This window comes from Diabrotica virgifera, chromosome 3 (genome assembly GCF_917563875.1).
Source record: "Diabrotica virgifera virgifera chromosome 3, PGI_DIABVI_V3a".
NCBI lineage: Eukaryota > Metazoa > Arthropoda > Insecta > Coleoptera > Chrysomelidae > Diabrotica > Diabrotica virgifera.
This window is the reverse complement of record NC_065445.1, coordinates 64,960,036-64,978,668: the sequence shown is the minus strand read 5'-3', so window position 1 is coordinate 64,978,668 and position 18,633 is coordinate 64,960,036. Positions and strand designations below refer to the sequence as shown.

The 18,633-nt window shown below is 33.9% G+C and overlaps 1 protein-coding gene across 2 annotated transcripts in view; it reads left to right on the top strand.

Moving 5' to 3' along the window:
• The window catches only part of LOC114334463 (S-adenosylmethionine mitochondrial carrier protein), a 50,468-nt gene extending 32,499 nt beyond the window's left edge, over nt 1-17,969 (top strand). Inside the window, exons 6-8 of one of the 2 annotated variants that reach the window (XM_028284504.2) lie at nt 7,753-7,894; nt 9,794-9,876; nt 17,710-17,969. In XM_028284504.2, coding sequence (XP_028140305.1) covers nt 7,753-7,894; nt 9,794-9,876; nt 17,710-17,744 — 260 coding nt within the window. In that variant the 3' untranslated portion in view covers nt 17,745-17,969. Of the gene's footprint in view, nt 1-7,752; nt 7,895-9,793 lie in introns of both variants that reach the window. The other variant, XM_028284502.2, reaches the window with a different exon arrangement.
• Nucleotides 17,970-18,633: the final 664 nt, after the last annotated feature.

The following is an 18,633-nucleotide window of genomic DNA, read 5'->3' as shown; positions in this document are numbered from 1 at the left end:
TTTAAATTGTGAGCAATAAAAGTTACCCTAGCCAAGCCGCACACCAAAGAAACATGAAACGAAAAACATGAAACGAAAAACATGTTTCATGAAAAGAAAACACTGCTAAAAAAATCTTAAAGTCCGCCTACTAATGAAACGAGTGTGATTCATGCTCATGACACATTTTTATTTTCGGAGAGTCTCATAAATGGCCGGATATATATTTGTTTAGCAGTGGTTTATTTCCATGAAACGTAATTTACGTTTCATGTTTCTTTGATGTGCGGCCGGGCTTACGAGCCCGTTCAGCAGTGATCCGGTTTCTTTTAGAGGAGTGGATAAAAAAACCATAAGTACTGAAACTTCTTTCAGTCACTGCACTGGATGAGAGCATGCTTAATAATATATCAACTACTATGTTAGTTAATTTTGTTCCGAAACATGTACCTTTTCACCATATGATTAAGTCTAGTTTTTCAATTGATTTTACAACGTATGGTTTTCCAAAAAAATTCCTCCCTGACCGATAAAGTGCCAAATCTGCCATTATTTCAGCCGACTCATCACCATATTTTAAAGTTGCTAAATTATCGACAAACTCAGTTTCCTCAACTTGTTCTTCTCTGCTTAAATGAACACCATTCTAAGTATTTGCACGTTAATATTGCACCAAAACAATAAATATTGACACTATCAACACCCTTGCTAGTGGTTCATGGGATTGGCAAAAACAATATACCTACATATTTTTTAAATTATAACAATTTGACCCGTATCTAGTTTTTATTTTTGTTTCGGTTTTTGAAAATAGAAAAATTTTGCCGAGAATATTCTCTTCTAGTATCACTAAGCCTTCCTATCTGAGGCAAATAGTAATGATCTTTTCAGTCAGGACTACTCTATTCACAAAATCGTGAGTATATGTAGACCAAGACTGCCAAAATCTAGGAGATGTTGATCTCGTTAGTGTTTAGATGCTTCTTACCACGAGAGGTGAATCACCTTTGCTAATAACTTTTTATTGAATTATAATTCCAATAGTTAAACAATACTTCAACTAAACAATACTTCATTTTTCTATATACATTCCTTCCTTCTGTATGCATTTTTCCCAGCGGCTAGGAAGTTTCTGTATTCCATTTTCATAAAAAGAATGAGGGCGGATATCTAGCCAATTGCTCCACTTGATTATCATCATCAAAAAGCGCTCCGCCTGGTGCATCTTTTAATGAACTGAACATGTGGAAATCACATGGTGAAAGATCAGGACTGTATGCAGAATGTTCAACGAGAGTCCAATGCATTTCCACTCCACTATTTTTTTGCGTTGTCATGCAAGAGCAACACATCTCGTATAGGACATCCCCGTCTTTTGGACCTATAGGCAGCTCGAACACGGTCCAAAAGACTACAGTAATAAGCGGCATTCATGGTTCGTCCCTCATGAAGAAAATCCAGCAACAAAACGCCACGATAATCCCAAAACACTGTCGCTAAAATTTTGCCTGCAGACAAACGAGTTTTGATAACAATGCGTTGTGCAACCGAACATGGCACTACTCTCTCTCTCTCTCTCTCATTGCAACAGTCCCGTTTCAGACGTCGACCGATAAGGTCGAATTGCCAATCGATGTAAATACAAATATTCGAAACAACGTTTTTAAACTGTTTTTAATCTGTTTTAAACTGTGCTGTGTTTTAAAAATAAAACTTGACAACAACTTACGCTACATAAAAAGAAGTTGCCTGCATCTGACGGCGAAAACCGGTGCAGGTGTCTTATCGCTTTGTGACAGCTGTTATCAGTGATCGTATAAAGGTATTTATTTATTTATTAATTACCCATCATTAAGAAACAAAACAAACAACAATTAATACCTAATTCTGTGAAAAAGTTAAACACAATAATCGGTATGACTATTTTAATCAGTGGCGTAACTTAAATAAATTAGCTGAATAAATTATTAAACCAAAAATGTATCAGACTACGAATATAGGGGAAATTACACCATATATACAAATGCAACCCATCCCAAACATTTACAGCACGCAAAATGTTCAGTATCCAACTGCATTTGATGCAAATCAATCCATCCCAATGGTACCACAAAATTATGCGCCTCATAACAACTACTCACAGGGGATGTTTCTCACTCAACAACAAATGCAATGTACACCATTCACGATGTCAACACAGGCCATTCCCGATCAAAGCCACCAAAATAAAGTTCAGCAGAAGATAAATTATTATTATGATGCGGTAAATCCAACTACAAGTAATCAAAACCAAATCAAAAGAAATGTCTCACTGTCAGAAAACGAAAAAATGGAGCAAAAAATTCAGATAATGAAGTATTTCAACCAAATGAGTTCCAAAAAATTGAATATAAGAAGCGGAGAAGAAATAGCAACAGCCCACAAATGAAAAAGAAATCCTTAAAGGTAAGTGAAGTTGAAAATTCTATTAGCACACAAAATCGTTTTTCTTCACTATCAAATGAAGATGATACAGAGCAAATAAATAATAACAAAAAGGAAATAGATAAAGTTCCTCCTTTTATACTATATGGAGTCTCAAATTTACCAGGTCTTCTAACATTAATTCGCTCATCTACGTCAGATTTTTCTTACAAATTGTTATCAGAAAACAAAATAAAAATCCAGACAACTACTATCGACAATTACAAAACAATCAAAACGCTGCTGTACGACAATAAAATCGTCAGGCATACCTATAAACTACCAGAAGAAAAATCGTACAGAGTAGTTTTACGAAACATACACCACAGCACAGACACAAAAGACATAACAGCAGCATTAGCAGAAGAAGGTCATAAGGTAAAACAAATAATGAATGTCCATGACAAACAAACAAAATCACCCAAAAACTTGTTCTTTATTGACATTGAGAGAAATCGAAATAACGGTGATATCTTTAAAATCTCAAAACTGTTAAATGCAGTTGTTAGATTCGAAACACCCCACAAAAAGCAAACTATAGTGCAATGTAAACGATGCCAAAGTTATGGACATACAAGAAACCAATGCACTCAACAATTTCGCTGCGTGAAATGTGCTGAGTATCACGACTACCGTACCTGCAAAAAGAAAAAAAGAGGATGGCAATCCAGCAAAATGTGCATTATGTGGAGGAGCACATCCTGCAAATTATAAAGGTTGTCAGGTATACCTTGAAATTTTAAATAGAAGATATCCCTCCAGTAATGGTGTGGCTGTACAAAATCAAGTGACAAGACCAAAAGTACAAGAAAAAGAATCACAAAACACTATAAGCAGCTCACACGCTCCAGTAGAGGTGAAAACATATGCACAAGCAGCTTCAAATCAAAATCAAGTTCAAAATACAAACAGGGTAGAGTTATTACCGCAGTCAACAAACAATCAATTCACCGCGTTCCTTCAACAGCAAAATAATTATCTCCTGCAACAAAACGTTCAACTTCAACAACAAATAGAAAAGCAACAGCAAGCAATCCTTGAACTAACCAAGGAAATAAGACATTTGAGAGATCTAGTACAGCAAAACACTAAATCCAATAATTAATGGCTCAAATATTTAAAATAGCTTTATGGAACGCCAATGGGGTCATAAATCGGAAGAATGAAATTGAGGCATTTTTAAAATTTCACAACCTAGATATAATTCTAATATCTGAATCTCACTTAACATCAGAAAATAGTTTTAGAATATCCAACTATTTAACGTACAATGCTGCCCATCCAGACGGAGCAAGAAGAGCCAGTGCTGGAACAGCTATAATCATTAGAAAGGGTATATAACACCATATTTTACAAAATATTGAACAACCAGATCTACAAGCAGTCTCCATTGAAATAGAAGATTGGATCGGACCAATCTCGATAGCTGCTGTATACTGCCCACCAAATTATAGAGCTAACAAAAATTCTTTAAGTAGTCTCTTTAACCAACTTGGTAACCGTTTCCTGGCAGGTGGAGACTATAACGCCAAACATACTAGTTGGGGTTCAAGACTGTGCGCTCCTGGAAGAGGCAGGGTACTACATCAAATCATATCAGAACAACACTTGGACCATTTGTCTACGTATCAGCCCACATACTGGCCATCCGACCCGCAGAAAGTTCCCGACTGTTTAGATTTCTTTGTTACAAAAGGGTTCTCAAGGGGATATCTAAGTATCGAATCAAATCTTGATATAGAGTCTGATCATACTCCTGTAGTAGCAACTGTACATTCAGGAATTAAAGAAAAAGAGCCTCTGCCCAAGTTGCACAATTACAAAACCAACTGGCAAGCTTTCAGAGAAAGGCTTGAAGCAAATATTGAACTAAACGTATCACTAAAGTCACCAGAAGAACTAGAAAAAGAAATCCAAAATTACACAACAACGATTCAGGAAGCTGCATGGAAATCAACACCTATACCAACAAAAGCAAAACAAAAAATTAATTGTCCAATAAATGTCAGAGAAAAATAATTGAAAAAAGGTATCTGAGTAGAACTTGGAAGCAAACTAGACATCCAGATGACAAGTGAAGGCTCAATAGAGCAGCACGACAATTGAAGGAACTACTAAAACAACTAAAAAATAACAGCGTTCAAGAATACCTAGAAAATTTAACGCCGTCAGATGCTAGTGATTATGCGCTATGGAAGGCTACAAAAAAATTAAAACAGCAACATCGTCATATCCCACCAATTAGAAAATCCAACGGAACATGGGCCAGAACAAACAATGAAAAGGTAGACACTTTCGGCGAATACCTAGAAGAAGTTTTCAAACCTATACCAGCTGCTGCAACAAATAACGATCAAGAAATTTACAATTTCCTACAGAACCAAACCCCGACAGGAGAAAACACAATACACGTTTCACCCAAAGAAGTTCAAAACATAATCAACAATAATCTAATAAAAAAGAAAGCACCTGGCTATGACTTAATCACAGGTTAGGTAATTAAAAATCTACCTACCAAAGCAATTAAAATGCTAACTCAATTGTGTAATGCGGTACTAAGGCTAAAACACTTGCCAATCCAATGGAAAATTGCGGAAATTATCCTTATACAAAAATTAGGAAAACCTCCAAATGAGCCCACTTCATATCGACCAATTAGTTTAATGCCAGTAATGTCTAAGATCATGGAAAAAATAATAGAAAAAAGACTTCTACAAATACTAACAGACAGAAATATGATACCCGACCACCAATTTGGCTTTAGGAAAGAGCATGGTACCGTCGAACAAGTTCACAGAGTGGTCAACGTTATAAATAAAACATTTGAAGAAAAAAGTTACTGTTCAGCAGCATTCCTCGATGTTAGCCAGGCTTTTGATAAAGTTTGGCATCAAGGACTGTTGTATAAACTGAAAAAGAACTTACCAGAGGAACTATATACACTCCTTAAGTCGTATTTATCAGAAAGATACTTTCAAGTGAAGTTTGAGTCAGCCTTTACAAAACTATATCCCATCAGATCAGGGGTACCGCAAGGAAGCGTTCTGGGACCAAAATTGTATCTGATTTACACAGCAGACTTACCCACAAATCGTGATACAACGACCACCACCTTTGCAGACGATACTGCAATCCTAGCAGTACACAAAAATCCCGTCGAAGCTGCTGCAAAACTCCAGAGAGTATTAAATCAAATAAGTACATGGGCACAAAATTGGAGAATTAAATTGAATGAACAAAAATCAAACCATATAGTTTTTACAAAATGTCACGGTGAATCACCTACAGTAACAATAAATAATAAGGTAATTCCCTCAGTTACCTCTGTAAAATATCTGGGCATGCACTTGGACAGGGGATTAACCTGGAGAACCCATATATGGAACAAACGGAAACAACTGGGCATAAAATTTAGTAAGCATTATTGGCTTCTAGGGCGTAAGTCTAAGCTCACGACAAGAAATAAACTGCTAGTCTACAATACAATATTCAAATCAGTCTGGGCATATGGTCTGCAGCTCTGGGGAACAGCATCCAAGTCGAATGTATCCATAATTAAGATATTCCAGTCCAAGGTGTTACGTTCAATAATCGATGCTCCGTGGTTTGTTACTAACAGGGATATTTACAATGATCTGGAAACGAAAACCGTCAGTGAAGTGATAGTGGAGTTAAGTGCAAAATACATCGTACGTCTTGAAAGCCACGCGAATGTGCTTGCAATTAATTTGTTAGACAACAGTCAGGAAACAAAACGGTTAAAGAGACAGACACCATTAGATTTACCGCACAGACATTAATATTGTTACAGTAGCTAAGTTAATATATGTAATACAGTAATTTAATATTATCTCTATAGAGATGTGTGGCGCTGGTCACAATCTCTTCATGTCATTATTTCTCAGATAAAATGTGCCTATTGTTATATGTTATAACAGATTGCCTAATAAACAAAAAAAAATTGCAACAGTAAGGCCCGGCGCAAATTGAACCTAAGCCAGACACAACCTGCGCCGGCGGGACGAGTGACCCATGCATTTATTTTTCTAGCGTGCCGCATATTGAACACAACCTGACCCAACTGTTGGCTATCGACGTGGCGAATAGAGACGGGCAAAATCAGTGCGGACATGTAACGGTTACTTTTGATACCGGTTCTCAGCGGTACTGAGTACAAATACTAATTACAAAATACTAATGTATCTGATCCTTGTACTGAATTGAGTAGGCAACGTAAAATCGGTATTTCCGTACTTGTAACTAATAACGTTTTAGAAATATCGTACACGTCCCTAGTAGTCGTAGCGGTATGACTTTCGATAACATCGAATTTGATCATAAGCGGGTGCATAAAAAGATATCTTACACTAAGTATTTTATTTCTGCACATAATACCTACATATTTAAAATAATCTCTCCCCTACTGCTCGGTCATAACTTATATTCCTCAATTTACTGCTCGGATCACAATCATTTACAATTACTGCAGGATCGCAATCATTTACAATTACTGCAGGTCATAATAATTCATAATCCCTCCGCTACTGATCGGTCATAAAAAATAACACTATCTGCATATTTCGGTTTAATTTTTAAGCATAAACCAAAATGATGTAATAAACAAAAATGTAATATACCGACAAGTTGAATTTGAGGGTAATACGATATTTTTATCGATCACGGTTTTAAGTAACATGAATAATTTTTCACCTTATTTTTCTAATAATGTGTTTTTGTAAAGACGTAACTTTGATTATTAATTTCGTATCGCTGCTTATTTAGTCTACCAAAAGTTTTCAGAATTAAATGACAAAGACAACGCAGTTTTCACTCGGGGTGTTGACTATGCTAATATTTTTATTTATCATAAATTGTACTTCAGTACCATCCGTATTCATTCCAGATAAGTCCATCTCGCAAACAAAAACAAGTGAAAATAAACATCTGGCGGTGAGTCACGCGTCCCACGGCCCAAGAAAACTGTACGTCGATGACAAACGTTCCCAAGCGAGACCTACGAACGAATACATTGATAGTAGGATGCGCAGAACTGTCTACGCAGTTAGCCGGTGCAGGTTGTGTCTCGCTTAGGTTCAATTTGCGCCGGGCCTAACTGACTGCACGTCATTAGAGAACAGGCGGTAGCGCGCAATTACACATTAGACTATAACCTCCCACCACGGGCCTAATTTAAGACATATCGCCACTTAATGCTAAGCGGGGAGGGGAAAGGTCGGTTCATATTTGATTAATTTTTTATTTCAAGCTCCAAAACGTCTTATTGATCTAGTTTTTTTTAATTTTCTGTAGGTGGTGTTTCAGCTGCCGTAACAACTCCATTAGATGTAGCAAAAACTAGAATTATGTTGGCTGATAGAAAGCAGGTCAGGGCAGGAGAAATGACAGTTGCAAATACGCTAAAGCAAATTTATCGCACCGAAGGCGTTAAAGGGTAATTTTATTATTTTTTTAAATACGTTACACGTATAATATAGACGATATAATCCATGGGTCAGGGCTGTTTTGTGGCCGATCAAAGTTTGACACATAAGAGTGTCTTCTTCTTTTTGTGTCACTCCTGTCGGAGATTGAAAATCATCAAGGCTATCCTGACCTTGTTTACAGCTGACATAAAGAGTTCATTAGTGGTGCAGCCAAACCACTCTCTCAAATTCCGCAACCATGACATTCTTCTACGATCTGGATTCCGTTTTCCTTATATTTTTCCTTGCATTATATTTTGAAATAATGCGTATTGATGTCCTCTCATCAGGTGACCCAAATATTCGAGTTTTCTTCGTTTTATCGTTCACAAAATTTCATAACTTCAAGGTTTTGACTCTTTCAACCCAACTTATCTTCAGCATTCGACGGTAGCACCAAATCTCGAAACTTTCAATATTTTTATGTTGTTCTGTTTGAGAGTCTAGGCCTCTACAAGAATTTTCTCATCATTATGAAAGTGGCCCTGGCAATTTCGATAAATCTTTTTATTTCATTGTTTTGGTGATTTGATACTTTTTTAATTTGAATGCCGTTTATACTAATATGTGCTGGTTGTATCATGTTTTTACTGAAGACCATGTACTTGGGTTTTTTGATATTGATGTTTATGCCATAATTGTTGCAAGCAATATTTGTGTTTGTAACTAATCGTTGTAATTCTTCTACTGTTCTTGCTACTAGTACAGTGTCCTCCTCGTATCGAATATTATTTACAACCTCTCCGTTGATTATGATTCCTTCGTTTGCTTGCTAAAGGGCTTCCTGGAAGATGCTTTCACCAGATACATTAAATAGCAGTAGTGACAAAATGCATGCCTGTCATACTCCTCTACGTATTTCTATTGCTTGCGATATCTCAATTTCTATTTTGATGTTAGCTTTCTGGTTCCAATATAGATTGAGAATTATTCGCACATCTTTATTGTCTATGTCCTTTCTTTCAAGATTGCCTCTTAGCTTATCGTACTCTGTCTTATCGTTACCGTACTCTGTCAAACGCTTTTTCAAAATCGATAAATCATACATATACTTCTTGATTAACGTCTAGGCATCTTTGTGTTAGAACATTCAAACCGAAGAGAGCTTCGTTTAAGAGCGTATTCTTTTGTATTTTGACCCACTGAATTCGAATTTCAAACTTTCAAATTTTGTCGGAAGTGACGTGGTTTTCCGACGATTGGTTTTCCAGGTTTTGGATAAGAATGATTTATTTCGGATTTTTGAATTCGTAGGACTAATATTTAAGTCACAGAAACACAAAAGATATAGGTATATAGACTATAGCGACATGCTTCATTTATTTTTTTTAATTGCTAATTTTAAATATTAACTTTCGTTTCTAAACGAAAATAATATGGGTCATCTGAAATTCATAATTCTTTCTATACGAAACCAGATGGTAATGGCCTGTTCAGTCTCAGTTTAAAAATTCCCCATTAAATAGTAAACCTTATCGGACCTTATGTCAATGAATCACTTTTTGAATGCATTCGCGGACGCTTCTTGACAGAAATGTTTTCAGCTTTTAAAACATCAGATAAAGGACCAGCCTCTTTATGTCGCTAAATTAGCCTTCAACGTAAAACCACAGACATGTGTTTTTTTTTTCAGTATAGTCACAGCAACCACCCGGCGCGGACACACCACACACTCGCAAAGAATAACAAACCCTCTTTCGAGCAATATTCACGCTATTTTACCGACACAAATAAATATATTATTGACAAGTTGTTTTTACACTTATTTTAATTTAAGTTAATCGTTCCCGAACACGCACGGAACATAGACAAATCAATTAAACAACAGTAACTCATCACAATTTAATAGGAATTTTTTTTTATTTCAGGTTATTTTCCGGCTTTGTTCCCAGGGTTACGTGGATCACTTTAGGGGGTTGTATTTTCTTCGGTAGTTACGATTTTGCAAAAGGTACATGCTTGCAACTTATAGATAAAGACATCGAATATTAAAGAATGTATTTGTTCAGTAAAGAATAATCAATTGTTCAAGAGCGTGTTAAAAACAGTTCAGTTAAAACAGTATTTTTAGATTTTTAAATAATTAAATGAGTATATACGTTTTTTTTCTGCGAATTTGGTTGCATGTCATTGAATAGATGTTTGGTTTTATTTTGACTGTTCAGCTTCGTCAAATTTTCTGAGTTGCAGGGAATGCAGGGAAATTTCAAACGAGAAAACTTAAACTTATTTCCACTCTTCAACATGAACATGATTGAAAAATAATTTTATAATCCAGAATTATACTATCATGCTCAAAAGATGCATCCACAAAAAATTAAGGCATTTGAAATGTGGATTTATATGATACTCGAGATTCCTTGAAATTATCATATATTAAAAGAAGAAGAATTAAGAAAACTAAATAAAGATAAGAGAGTCTTAGAAGCAGTTCAAGAACGCAAGCTTGAGTATCTAGGCTACGTAGTACAAAGTGAGAACAAGTATGAAGTGTTAAAATATTCCAATGAAAAATTTCAAAGTAAAGGGAGTCCTGGAAGAAGAATATCCTAACTAAAGATCCTGAGGTAATTTCAAACCAATACTACCGAGCTTTTTCACGCAGTTGCCAATGAAATACGGTGGTCGCCAATTTTGAGTAATGAATTTGCAGTAACGGAAGAAGATATTTCTAATCTCGATTTCAACAAAAACCTGGCAATGAGATAAATATATGGTAGATTTCGCAACAATATAGGGTGTCCCGGAAAATAGTGCGTTCCTTCAAGGTACGGGCTAAGTGCACCATTTAGAGCAAAAAAGTCTGATAAAATGTTTTTGTAAAGTCAACCGTTTTCAAAAAAATAATTTATTAATTTTAATGCATTTGATTAATGTCCACAGAAATGCAAATACAGCCGGCAACGCTGCGTTCCTTCTTCTGTGTAAAAATAATTTTACGGGAACTCAACTATCATGAATCATCGACATTAGGCATAATATTATGTATTGATAAAATACTGATAACAGTGATAGAAAAACAGCATAATATTTGTGTTTATTAAATATCTAATAAATACGGTTTGTATAGTGTTTTAACTTACATGAAAAATTTTTATTACAATCAACTCAATCAAGCTACGTCTTCAAGAAGTATCTATCGATATAACATGTTGCAAAAAATTTAAGTATTACATTTCTCCATTCAATCTTCTGGGAAGTTCGAGTGGTTCAATCAGATGATTACTAATAATACCAGCCCATACATTAATATTAATACTTTTGGCATTATTAAAGTAAAACACACACACACCATTTCTCGTAAAACAAGTTTTATCTGCACACAACACTTTACACATTTTGTTTTGAAACCATCTAAAAATCCTTAAACTTCGAGGTAAATCGCCTTGGTGTACCTAAATCTTGCACTAATTATACACTGTATGTATTACGTAATTAACATGATACTTGCGATCGAAATCATGACAATACCACAATACGATGTATTCTCGGGTTACAGGTAATTATGATATTACGACTGTTTGTGTTTACAATTTTAAACATATTCGCTGTCAAAATAAATAAAACTGCCGGGTTGCCAAATGTAAAATTTGATAAGACATTATTTTATTTTTTTGAGGCAACAGATGACTTTAGAAAAAAAATGTATAAGAAAGTTTTCTTTTAAATGGTACATTCTACCCACACCTTTAAGGAACGCACTATTTTCCGGGACACCCTGTATAATCATACCGAGATCACAAACGTCTAGATTTCTAATGGTCGGTTGTAGAACACAAGACGATGGTCTGTGTTTGAGGCACCCTACATGAACGAGGCCGCTTTGCTCCGAATCGGAAGACATATGGGGGTAGTTCTTTGGATAATCTTATTAGCACATGAACAGAAATAAAATTAGAGGACTAGAAAAAAATATAAGACCATAGCTACTACGGCTAAACCAGAAATACTTAATAAATAAAACAAAGAAAAGAAGTTAAAAACAATTTGTCACAAAGGGCGCCACTTTATCTTCAAGAGACAAAGAAAACTCTTAAAACCAAAATACATATCTAGCCAAATAACAAGAAACAATAACACTTACCTCTATGTTCGTTCAGCAAACCTGTTGGCAGTTACCTTTGTCTTTCCAAGAGAAAAGAAGATTGTCGGAGAAATAAAAAATGCAATATTGTTACATTCTAGTTATATTTATTAATAGCTGAATCATCAATTTGTTACTTACAATCTTCATGCAAATTTAATAGAGCAATAAAAAGGCAACATTTTTTTTTATTTCGAGAGTATCATACAAAAATATCAAAAATATCCGAGATGGACTGTCGGATTTTTCGCAAAACTAACATAAAACACTGATAAGTTTTTATTATTGATAAAAAACTGGGAATTCCTCAATAGAAAATTTCAGCTTCCATTGTTTCATCAAAAGAAAAACGAATTAAAAAAATAATATATCTTATAGTTTGCCCTGCTTTCACCAAGAACTTCATAGATTGCAAAAACACTTTTACCGACATACTGCAAGTAGATCTCTGACGAAGAATAACTTGCAGGCAAATATTTGATTACCTCATATTATTTCATTATTGACTGCATACTATCATCAAATAACACTACTGCCAAAGATACTTTGTTTAGCGAGAATTTCCGATACAAACAACTGATTTTATTTTGCTCATTCCAATCTACGTGTTAAGACAAAGTTAAAGAACAGGGATATTATTTTGTGTAAACAAACAAGTGAATGTTTATTCTAATCCAAGAGAACTAAAATGTTTTCTTAGGATATGTTTTAAAGGCAAATGATAATCTTATACAGGATCGCATAAAAGTTACTGCTTTCTGAATTAAATGGAATTAAAAAAAAGATTTTTGAATCGTTACTCGGTTTAGTTAATGAAGTTATGACGCTTTAGTTAATGACGACATAATTATGGTATTAATGACTTGTAGCAGAATTTGTAGGAAAAAAAGAATATTTCGATCTTACGTTTATCCATTTTTTTAATAGGAACTGTTTTATCAACGCAATGGCATGATGTATAAATCTAACTGTATACCAACTTGCATTTTGTGTTTTTATGTAGATTGTTTTATTCTAGTAATTTCTATAATTATTGTTGTCATTTTAAATAAAATTTGCATATTTATTCTAACATGTAATACAGTCGAACCCGCTTATTAGAATACAAGTTTAAAGAATATCCCGCTTTAAGGAATAGAAACTTGAGGTCCCGGAACGTGTTTACTGGACACCAATGATCGGTTATTAGAATATCTCGGTTATAGGAATACTTTTGCTGGGCACGAAGGCTATTCCAATAAGCGGGTTCGACTGTAGTTTAATGGAATGATTGAAATATGTATTATACATATAATAATATAGGACCAACAGAAACTGTAAGACATTGTGCTTTGTTACATTTAATTATTTAATGTCCTTTTTGTGATATTTGTTATTCACTTCACTCAGCAATCGTTTTAGTTTACTTATTTGGTCCAATTAATTTGTGTTCTTCTAGTGTACTAGAATATATATTATTACGTCTTTATCCTAAGTTGTATCCGGTAAGACCATTAAAATATTACGTTTAATCTACTTTGTTGTATGGGATGAAAAGCTGGACATTAAAGGTAGAACAGATAAAGAAGGTAGAAGCGTTTGAGATGTGGTGATGTAGATGAATGCTCAAAATACCGTGGATTCCGAGTTACTAATGCCGAAGTGCTGAAATTATCAAAAACGGAGTGTGAAGTCATTAAAACAACTAAATTGAGAAAACCGGAATACCTGGGTCATATTACTAGAGGCTAGAAAGATGAAATACCAAGACTTATCATGCAAGGAAAGATCAAAAGTAAAAGAAACGTTTGCCGAAGGAAAGCTTCTTGCTGAGAAACCTTTGAGAATGGTATAATTTCTGCTCAGTAGACCTCTTCGGAGCAGCTGCAAATAAAGTACGGCTAGCTATAATGATAACCAACCTCCATTAAAGTCAATAACCACAAAGTAATTTTAACTATACATCTGTTATATGCTACTCAGACGATAGACTAACGCTCACCACTGTTTTCTTATCTCTAAAGTGGATCCTTTTAATATCTGCTTGACGAAGCTTCGCCATAATTGACGTTTGCTGCATTTCATTGCTTCTGCGTGAAAGTGCGCGTATTGTAAATATGTTATGAATTTCTGAATGTCGCCACTAGTCTCATTGCCATTTGATTTAGAGTATAATATATTTTGAATTCATTTCCATTTGATTTAGAGTATCATATATTTTGAATTTCTCAGTATCGACACCAGTCTCGATGTTTGGAGTCATGTGTGATCACCACAAAGCATAGTGATGTTGATTATAGTTACTTTCTAGTATCCATTACAAATCGTTACTTTTGTATAAAGTAATCACTTACAGTCTTCGTTACTTTGATTACTTTTGCATTGGAGTACCGGTAATCATATCGAGAATCGCATTTCTCAGTATTTCGTATATCTAAGTATAAGATCCGATATAACAACAACCTTCACCGATCTATTTAATGGATAGAAATTAAATGATATGTAATCTATTATATTAAAAATTATTAAAAACAAGGGGTGCTAATTGATCTAATTGATCATTAAAAATGAATTTTTTTTATAAATTCTAATTTTTTTCCCCGGGCAGATATTATTTTAGATTTTTGGATCATAACAATAAAATACACATAGACCAAGGCATTTAGGAAAAAATAAATGATTTTTAGGTAAATGGTGAAACAGGAAAAAATTTTCCATAGAAAAATGGGTGGAAATGCATAATTGCAGTATAAAATGCATCAAAAAGTACATAAACATGTCAAAATCAGTATATTAAGGGTCAGATTTTGTTATTCGGGGGTTTTTGGAATCATTGAACATAACTACACAATCAGAACCAACCTCCGAAGCACGTGCTGCGCAGGGTTACTGCTAAGGTACGTCATCTATAGTTTCGAGAGTCAAATATCCCGAAATAAGAAAATCTGGCTGATGTATCTGCCATACTGATTTTAACATGTTTATACATTTTTCGATGCGTTTTATACACTTTAACATGTAATAATGCATTTCCGCCCATTGTCCTATTGTAGACTTTTTTCCAGACGTCATCCTAATCCTAAATAAAATGCAAAAAGTTGGAAGTCTCCATGTATGTACCTAATATTTAAAATAGATTTATTTCTGTGTTTTTAGTGTTAAATGTCCTGGTCTATTAAAAACAATGCCATACCTACATGTAAAATTAAAGTTGATGATCATAGTCTAGAAATATTATCATTTCTACATTTTTTCCGGTCAATCTAATCTACTTTTTTTTCTAGACCTGATAAGAATAGTGTGTATTTATTATTAAAATCTAATGTGTTGCATTTTATTTTCAAAGGAACGAACATCTGTGAAATCCTGTGAATTATATACCTCGGCAAATCGTATAGACATCTGTTTCTGGGTTCATGCTTTTTAAATGATATACCTCTCTCTGTTTCAACTACTTCTCAGCGCCCTGCAAAAATCCTGTAAAACTCTTCATAGCCCTTCATAGATAAAATTTTAGTTAACTGTACTTGATACCGAACACTCGTGGAATACCGGTCCGACTCCGATATCAACTGATTGTAGATACAATATTCAAATAGGTACTCGGTCTGATACGATTGATACGAAGTAATCAGAGTAATCAAAGTAACGACTTGCCTCTCTGTATAGTAATCGTTACTTTCGGTATTCGTAAGTAACGAGTACTTTGTAACGAATAGATACTTTTTCAACATCACTACAAAGCAGTTGTTTTACTTATCTAGTTGTTATTTCGTTTTGTCTTTTCCACTTTGTTTTATTCTTTCCTGTTTTATCAATTAATGAAAACCATCAAACCATTCTTAGTTTTAACTTTTAGCATCTACCTTTAACCGTTTTTTTTTTAATTAAAAAACCATCTTTTATTTTTATGTTGGAAACAAAATTTCTAAACGAATTATAACGAATCTAAAGGAAGGATCCAATTTTGTAAGTAGATGAACATCGCTTAAAAATTTACAAGCACATATGAACGGATTCTAAATGTCCTTAGTACCATAGCCAGTTACATCGTCGAGTTTAATTTTTTTATTATTATACCCTGTTTTTAAACTAGGAGGAGTGAGGAATAGACTCAAAAGACAGATTCAAACGCAAAAATGTCACTATAAAAATCACCAGAGTCATCTTCTTTTTTGGCTGATCATGTTGGCCTTATGGATCATGTTGGCCATTATGTTATACTAATACGTCGCTAAAGAGTTCTAAAAACAACTGTTTTCTGTATAAGTGCAGACTAAAAATCTAAAAATTAAAGGAATAACGCAGAAAACACAAAAAATCGCTGATGAACTTAATTAACCTATAAATTTTAAATGCCGATAGTTTAAAAATTTCATAAATGTCAATAGTGTCAAAATTTCATATTTTAGGTCTAAACTTTTTTGCGGTTGAACTCACTAACAAGCATTACTGCGCGGTAAATTTGAATTACTCCTCCTAGTTTAAAAACGACGTATAGATTTATATGAAGTGATTCTTTTATCGTGATACCTGAATTATGAAAATTATCCGCAAATTTTGCCCTAATAATTTTTTACTTGTATTCTTTTTCTCATAGGCATCTTTCAGAGCGTTACAGTTTTTCGATTTCTTTCTAACGCATTAAATTGTATGTGACAGAAAAAAGGCACGTCCGTGATTACAGACATTTATAACATTTATTCTAGTTGTCGATAGATGGTGCTATAATCGAAAAATAGCTATTTGTATAACAAGGGAGGAAAGTGCTACTTTTCCTCCCGAGAATGAAGTTTACTGCCCGACGCGTAGCGGAGGGCAGTAATCATTCAAGGGAGGAAAAGGCACTTTACAGGGATACTATACAATACATATGGTTTTTCCACTTTCCTCAAATAACAAGTCATTTTTTCATTTTTACTCAATTTATTTATGTAAACCATAATGTATAACCAACAAAATCTATTAGAACTAAAACTAACAAGCAGGTACAATATAACTGTCAACTGTCAAATATAAGTCAAATTATTAATGTAAACATTGTTAAATCAAAATAACAATTTACTTTTTTTTACCATTCTGCAAACTACGGGGTGTTTTATAAATAAACGTTAAAATGTATAGATACTTACGTAATATAAAATAGATATTGTACAGGGCGTCAATAAGTTATATTTCATGAATGAAATACCATGACGTCACTTTTACTTTTCCTCCCTAGGGGGGAAAAGTACAACTTTGCTCCCTACAATCAGGTCCGGAAAAGTATACTTTCGGTAGAGGTAGGTGGAAAAAATTATTTACGAATTATATAATATATCTACGAATATAATCTGTACAATTTATACGACTCTACAAATCAAAGAAAATACCATTTTATAAATGCAATAAACACAATTGATTTGTTTTTATGCCAAATTGCAAATAAAATGTGACAACTGTCAGATTTAACCAAAATATCATGTTAGAGTAAATGTTATAAATGTGTATTATCACGGACTTACCTTTTTCTCTATCATTTGTGTCGCACTGAAAAATGTCCATGAAAAGGACCGTAGTAGAATTTTGATCCAAATTCCAAAAAACTCGATCAACTTTGAAACCACTGTATATACAAAAACATTCCATTAATACAAATTTTTAGATTAATAGCATGGCACGTAATGTGGTAGTGAAAAAATAATGTATTAGTTATCAAAATATTTTTTTTTGCATTCCTAGTGAAACTTTTTGACTGTGAAGACTTTTATCAATAGCATCGAATTCTACCGATGTTTTCTTTCTGGATGATCAAGATTTAATAAAATGAATTAGCATCTTGCCGAATTCTTGGTAAATTGAATATTCTTGATGGATTTTGAGGAGTATAACAAAAAATACCTCGTAGTATCTGCTTACCAACGTACTGTGATTCAAACTTTTTACGATTTTACTCTTTATTAGTAAATTGTTATACCAAATAAATGTTTTTTGAGATTGTTTATGGTGTTGTTTTTATTGACTTCCTTTGTCCTTCAAAGTTCAACTGTAGACAGGGGCGGATCCAGAAAATTGTGTTGGGGGGGGGGGGCACAAGGTTCAAACTTAGAATAAGGAATATTATGTATTACAGTGAGATTTGTGAATTGCGATGACTAAATACCTAAACCTAATTTTTTTAATAAATTAACTTATTTATAATAAAATATGCAGTTGTATTCAAAATTATTTGTTTGCATTTTATTAGGAACTTTAGAATTATTAATATCGAATATTACCATTTTAATTCAAAAATACTGGTCAGAAGACCTCGACCTGTAAGCTGTTAGTTACCATGAATTTAAGATCTCCAAAATGTTGTTTACATGATAAAAATACACAACACATAAGTATACGTATACTGTATTTCAATATAATACAGCTAAAAACATGAATAAAATTACTAGTCTGTAGAAACACTAAGCAATTAAGAAGAAAACCGCCTTCTCGCATTATGTATGTTGATCAAATGGTGCCGTTAAGAGCGTAGACGCAAATATTTAACGGCTATCCCTACTTTTTCTTTTTTTAGAACGCAAATTACGTGTAGTAAAATTCTCACTGGTATGGAGATGTAAACATTAGTTGACATTGTCATCATTAAGAGTGTAGGCGCAAATTTTTTAC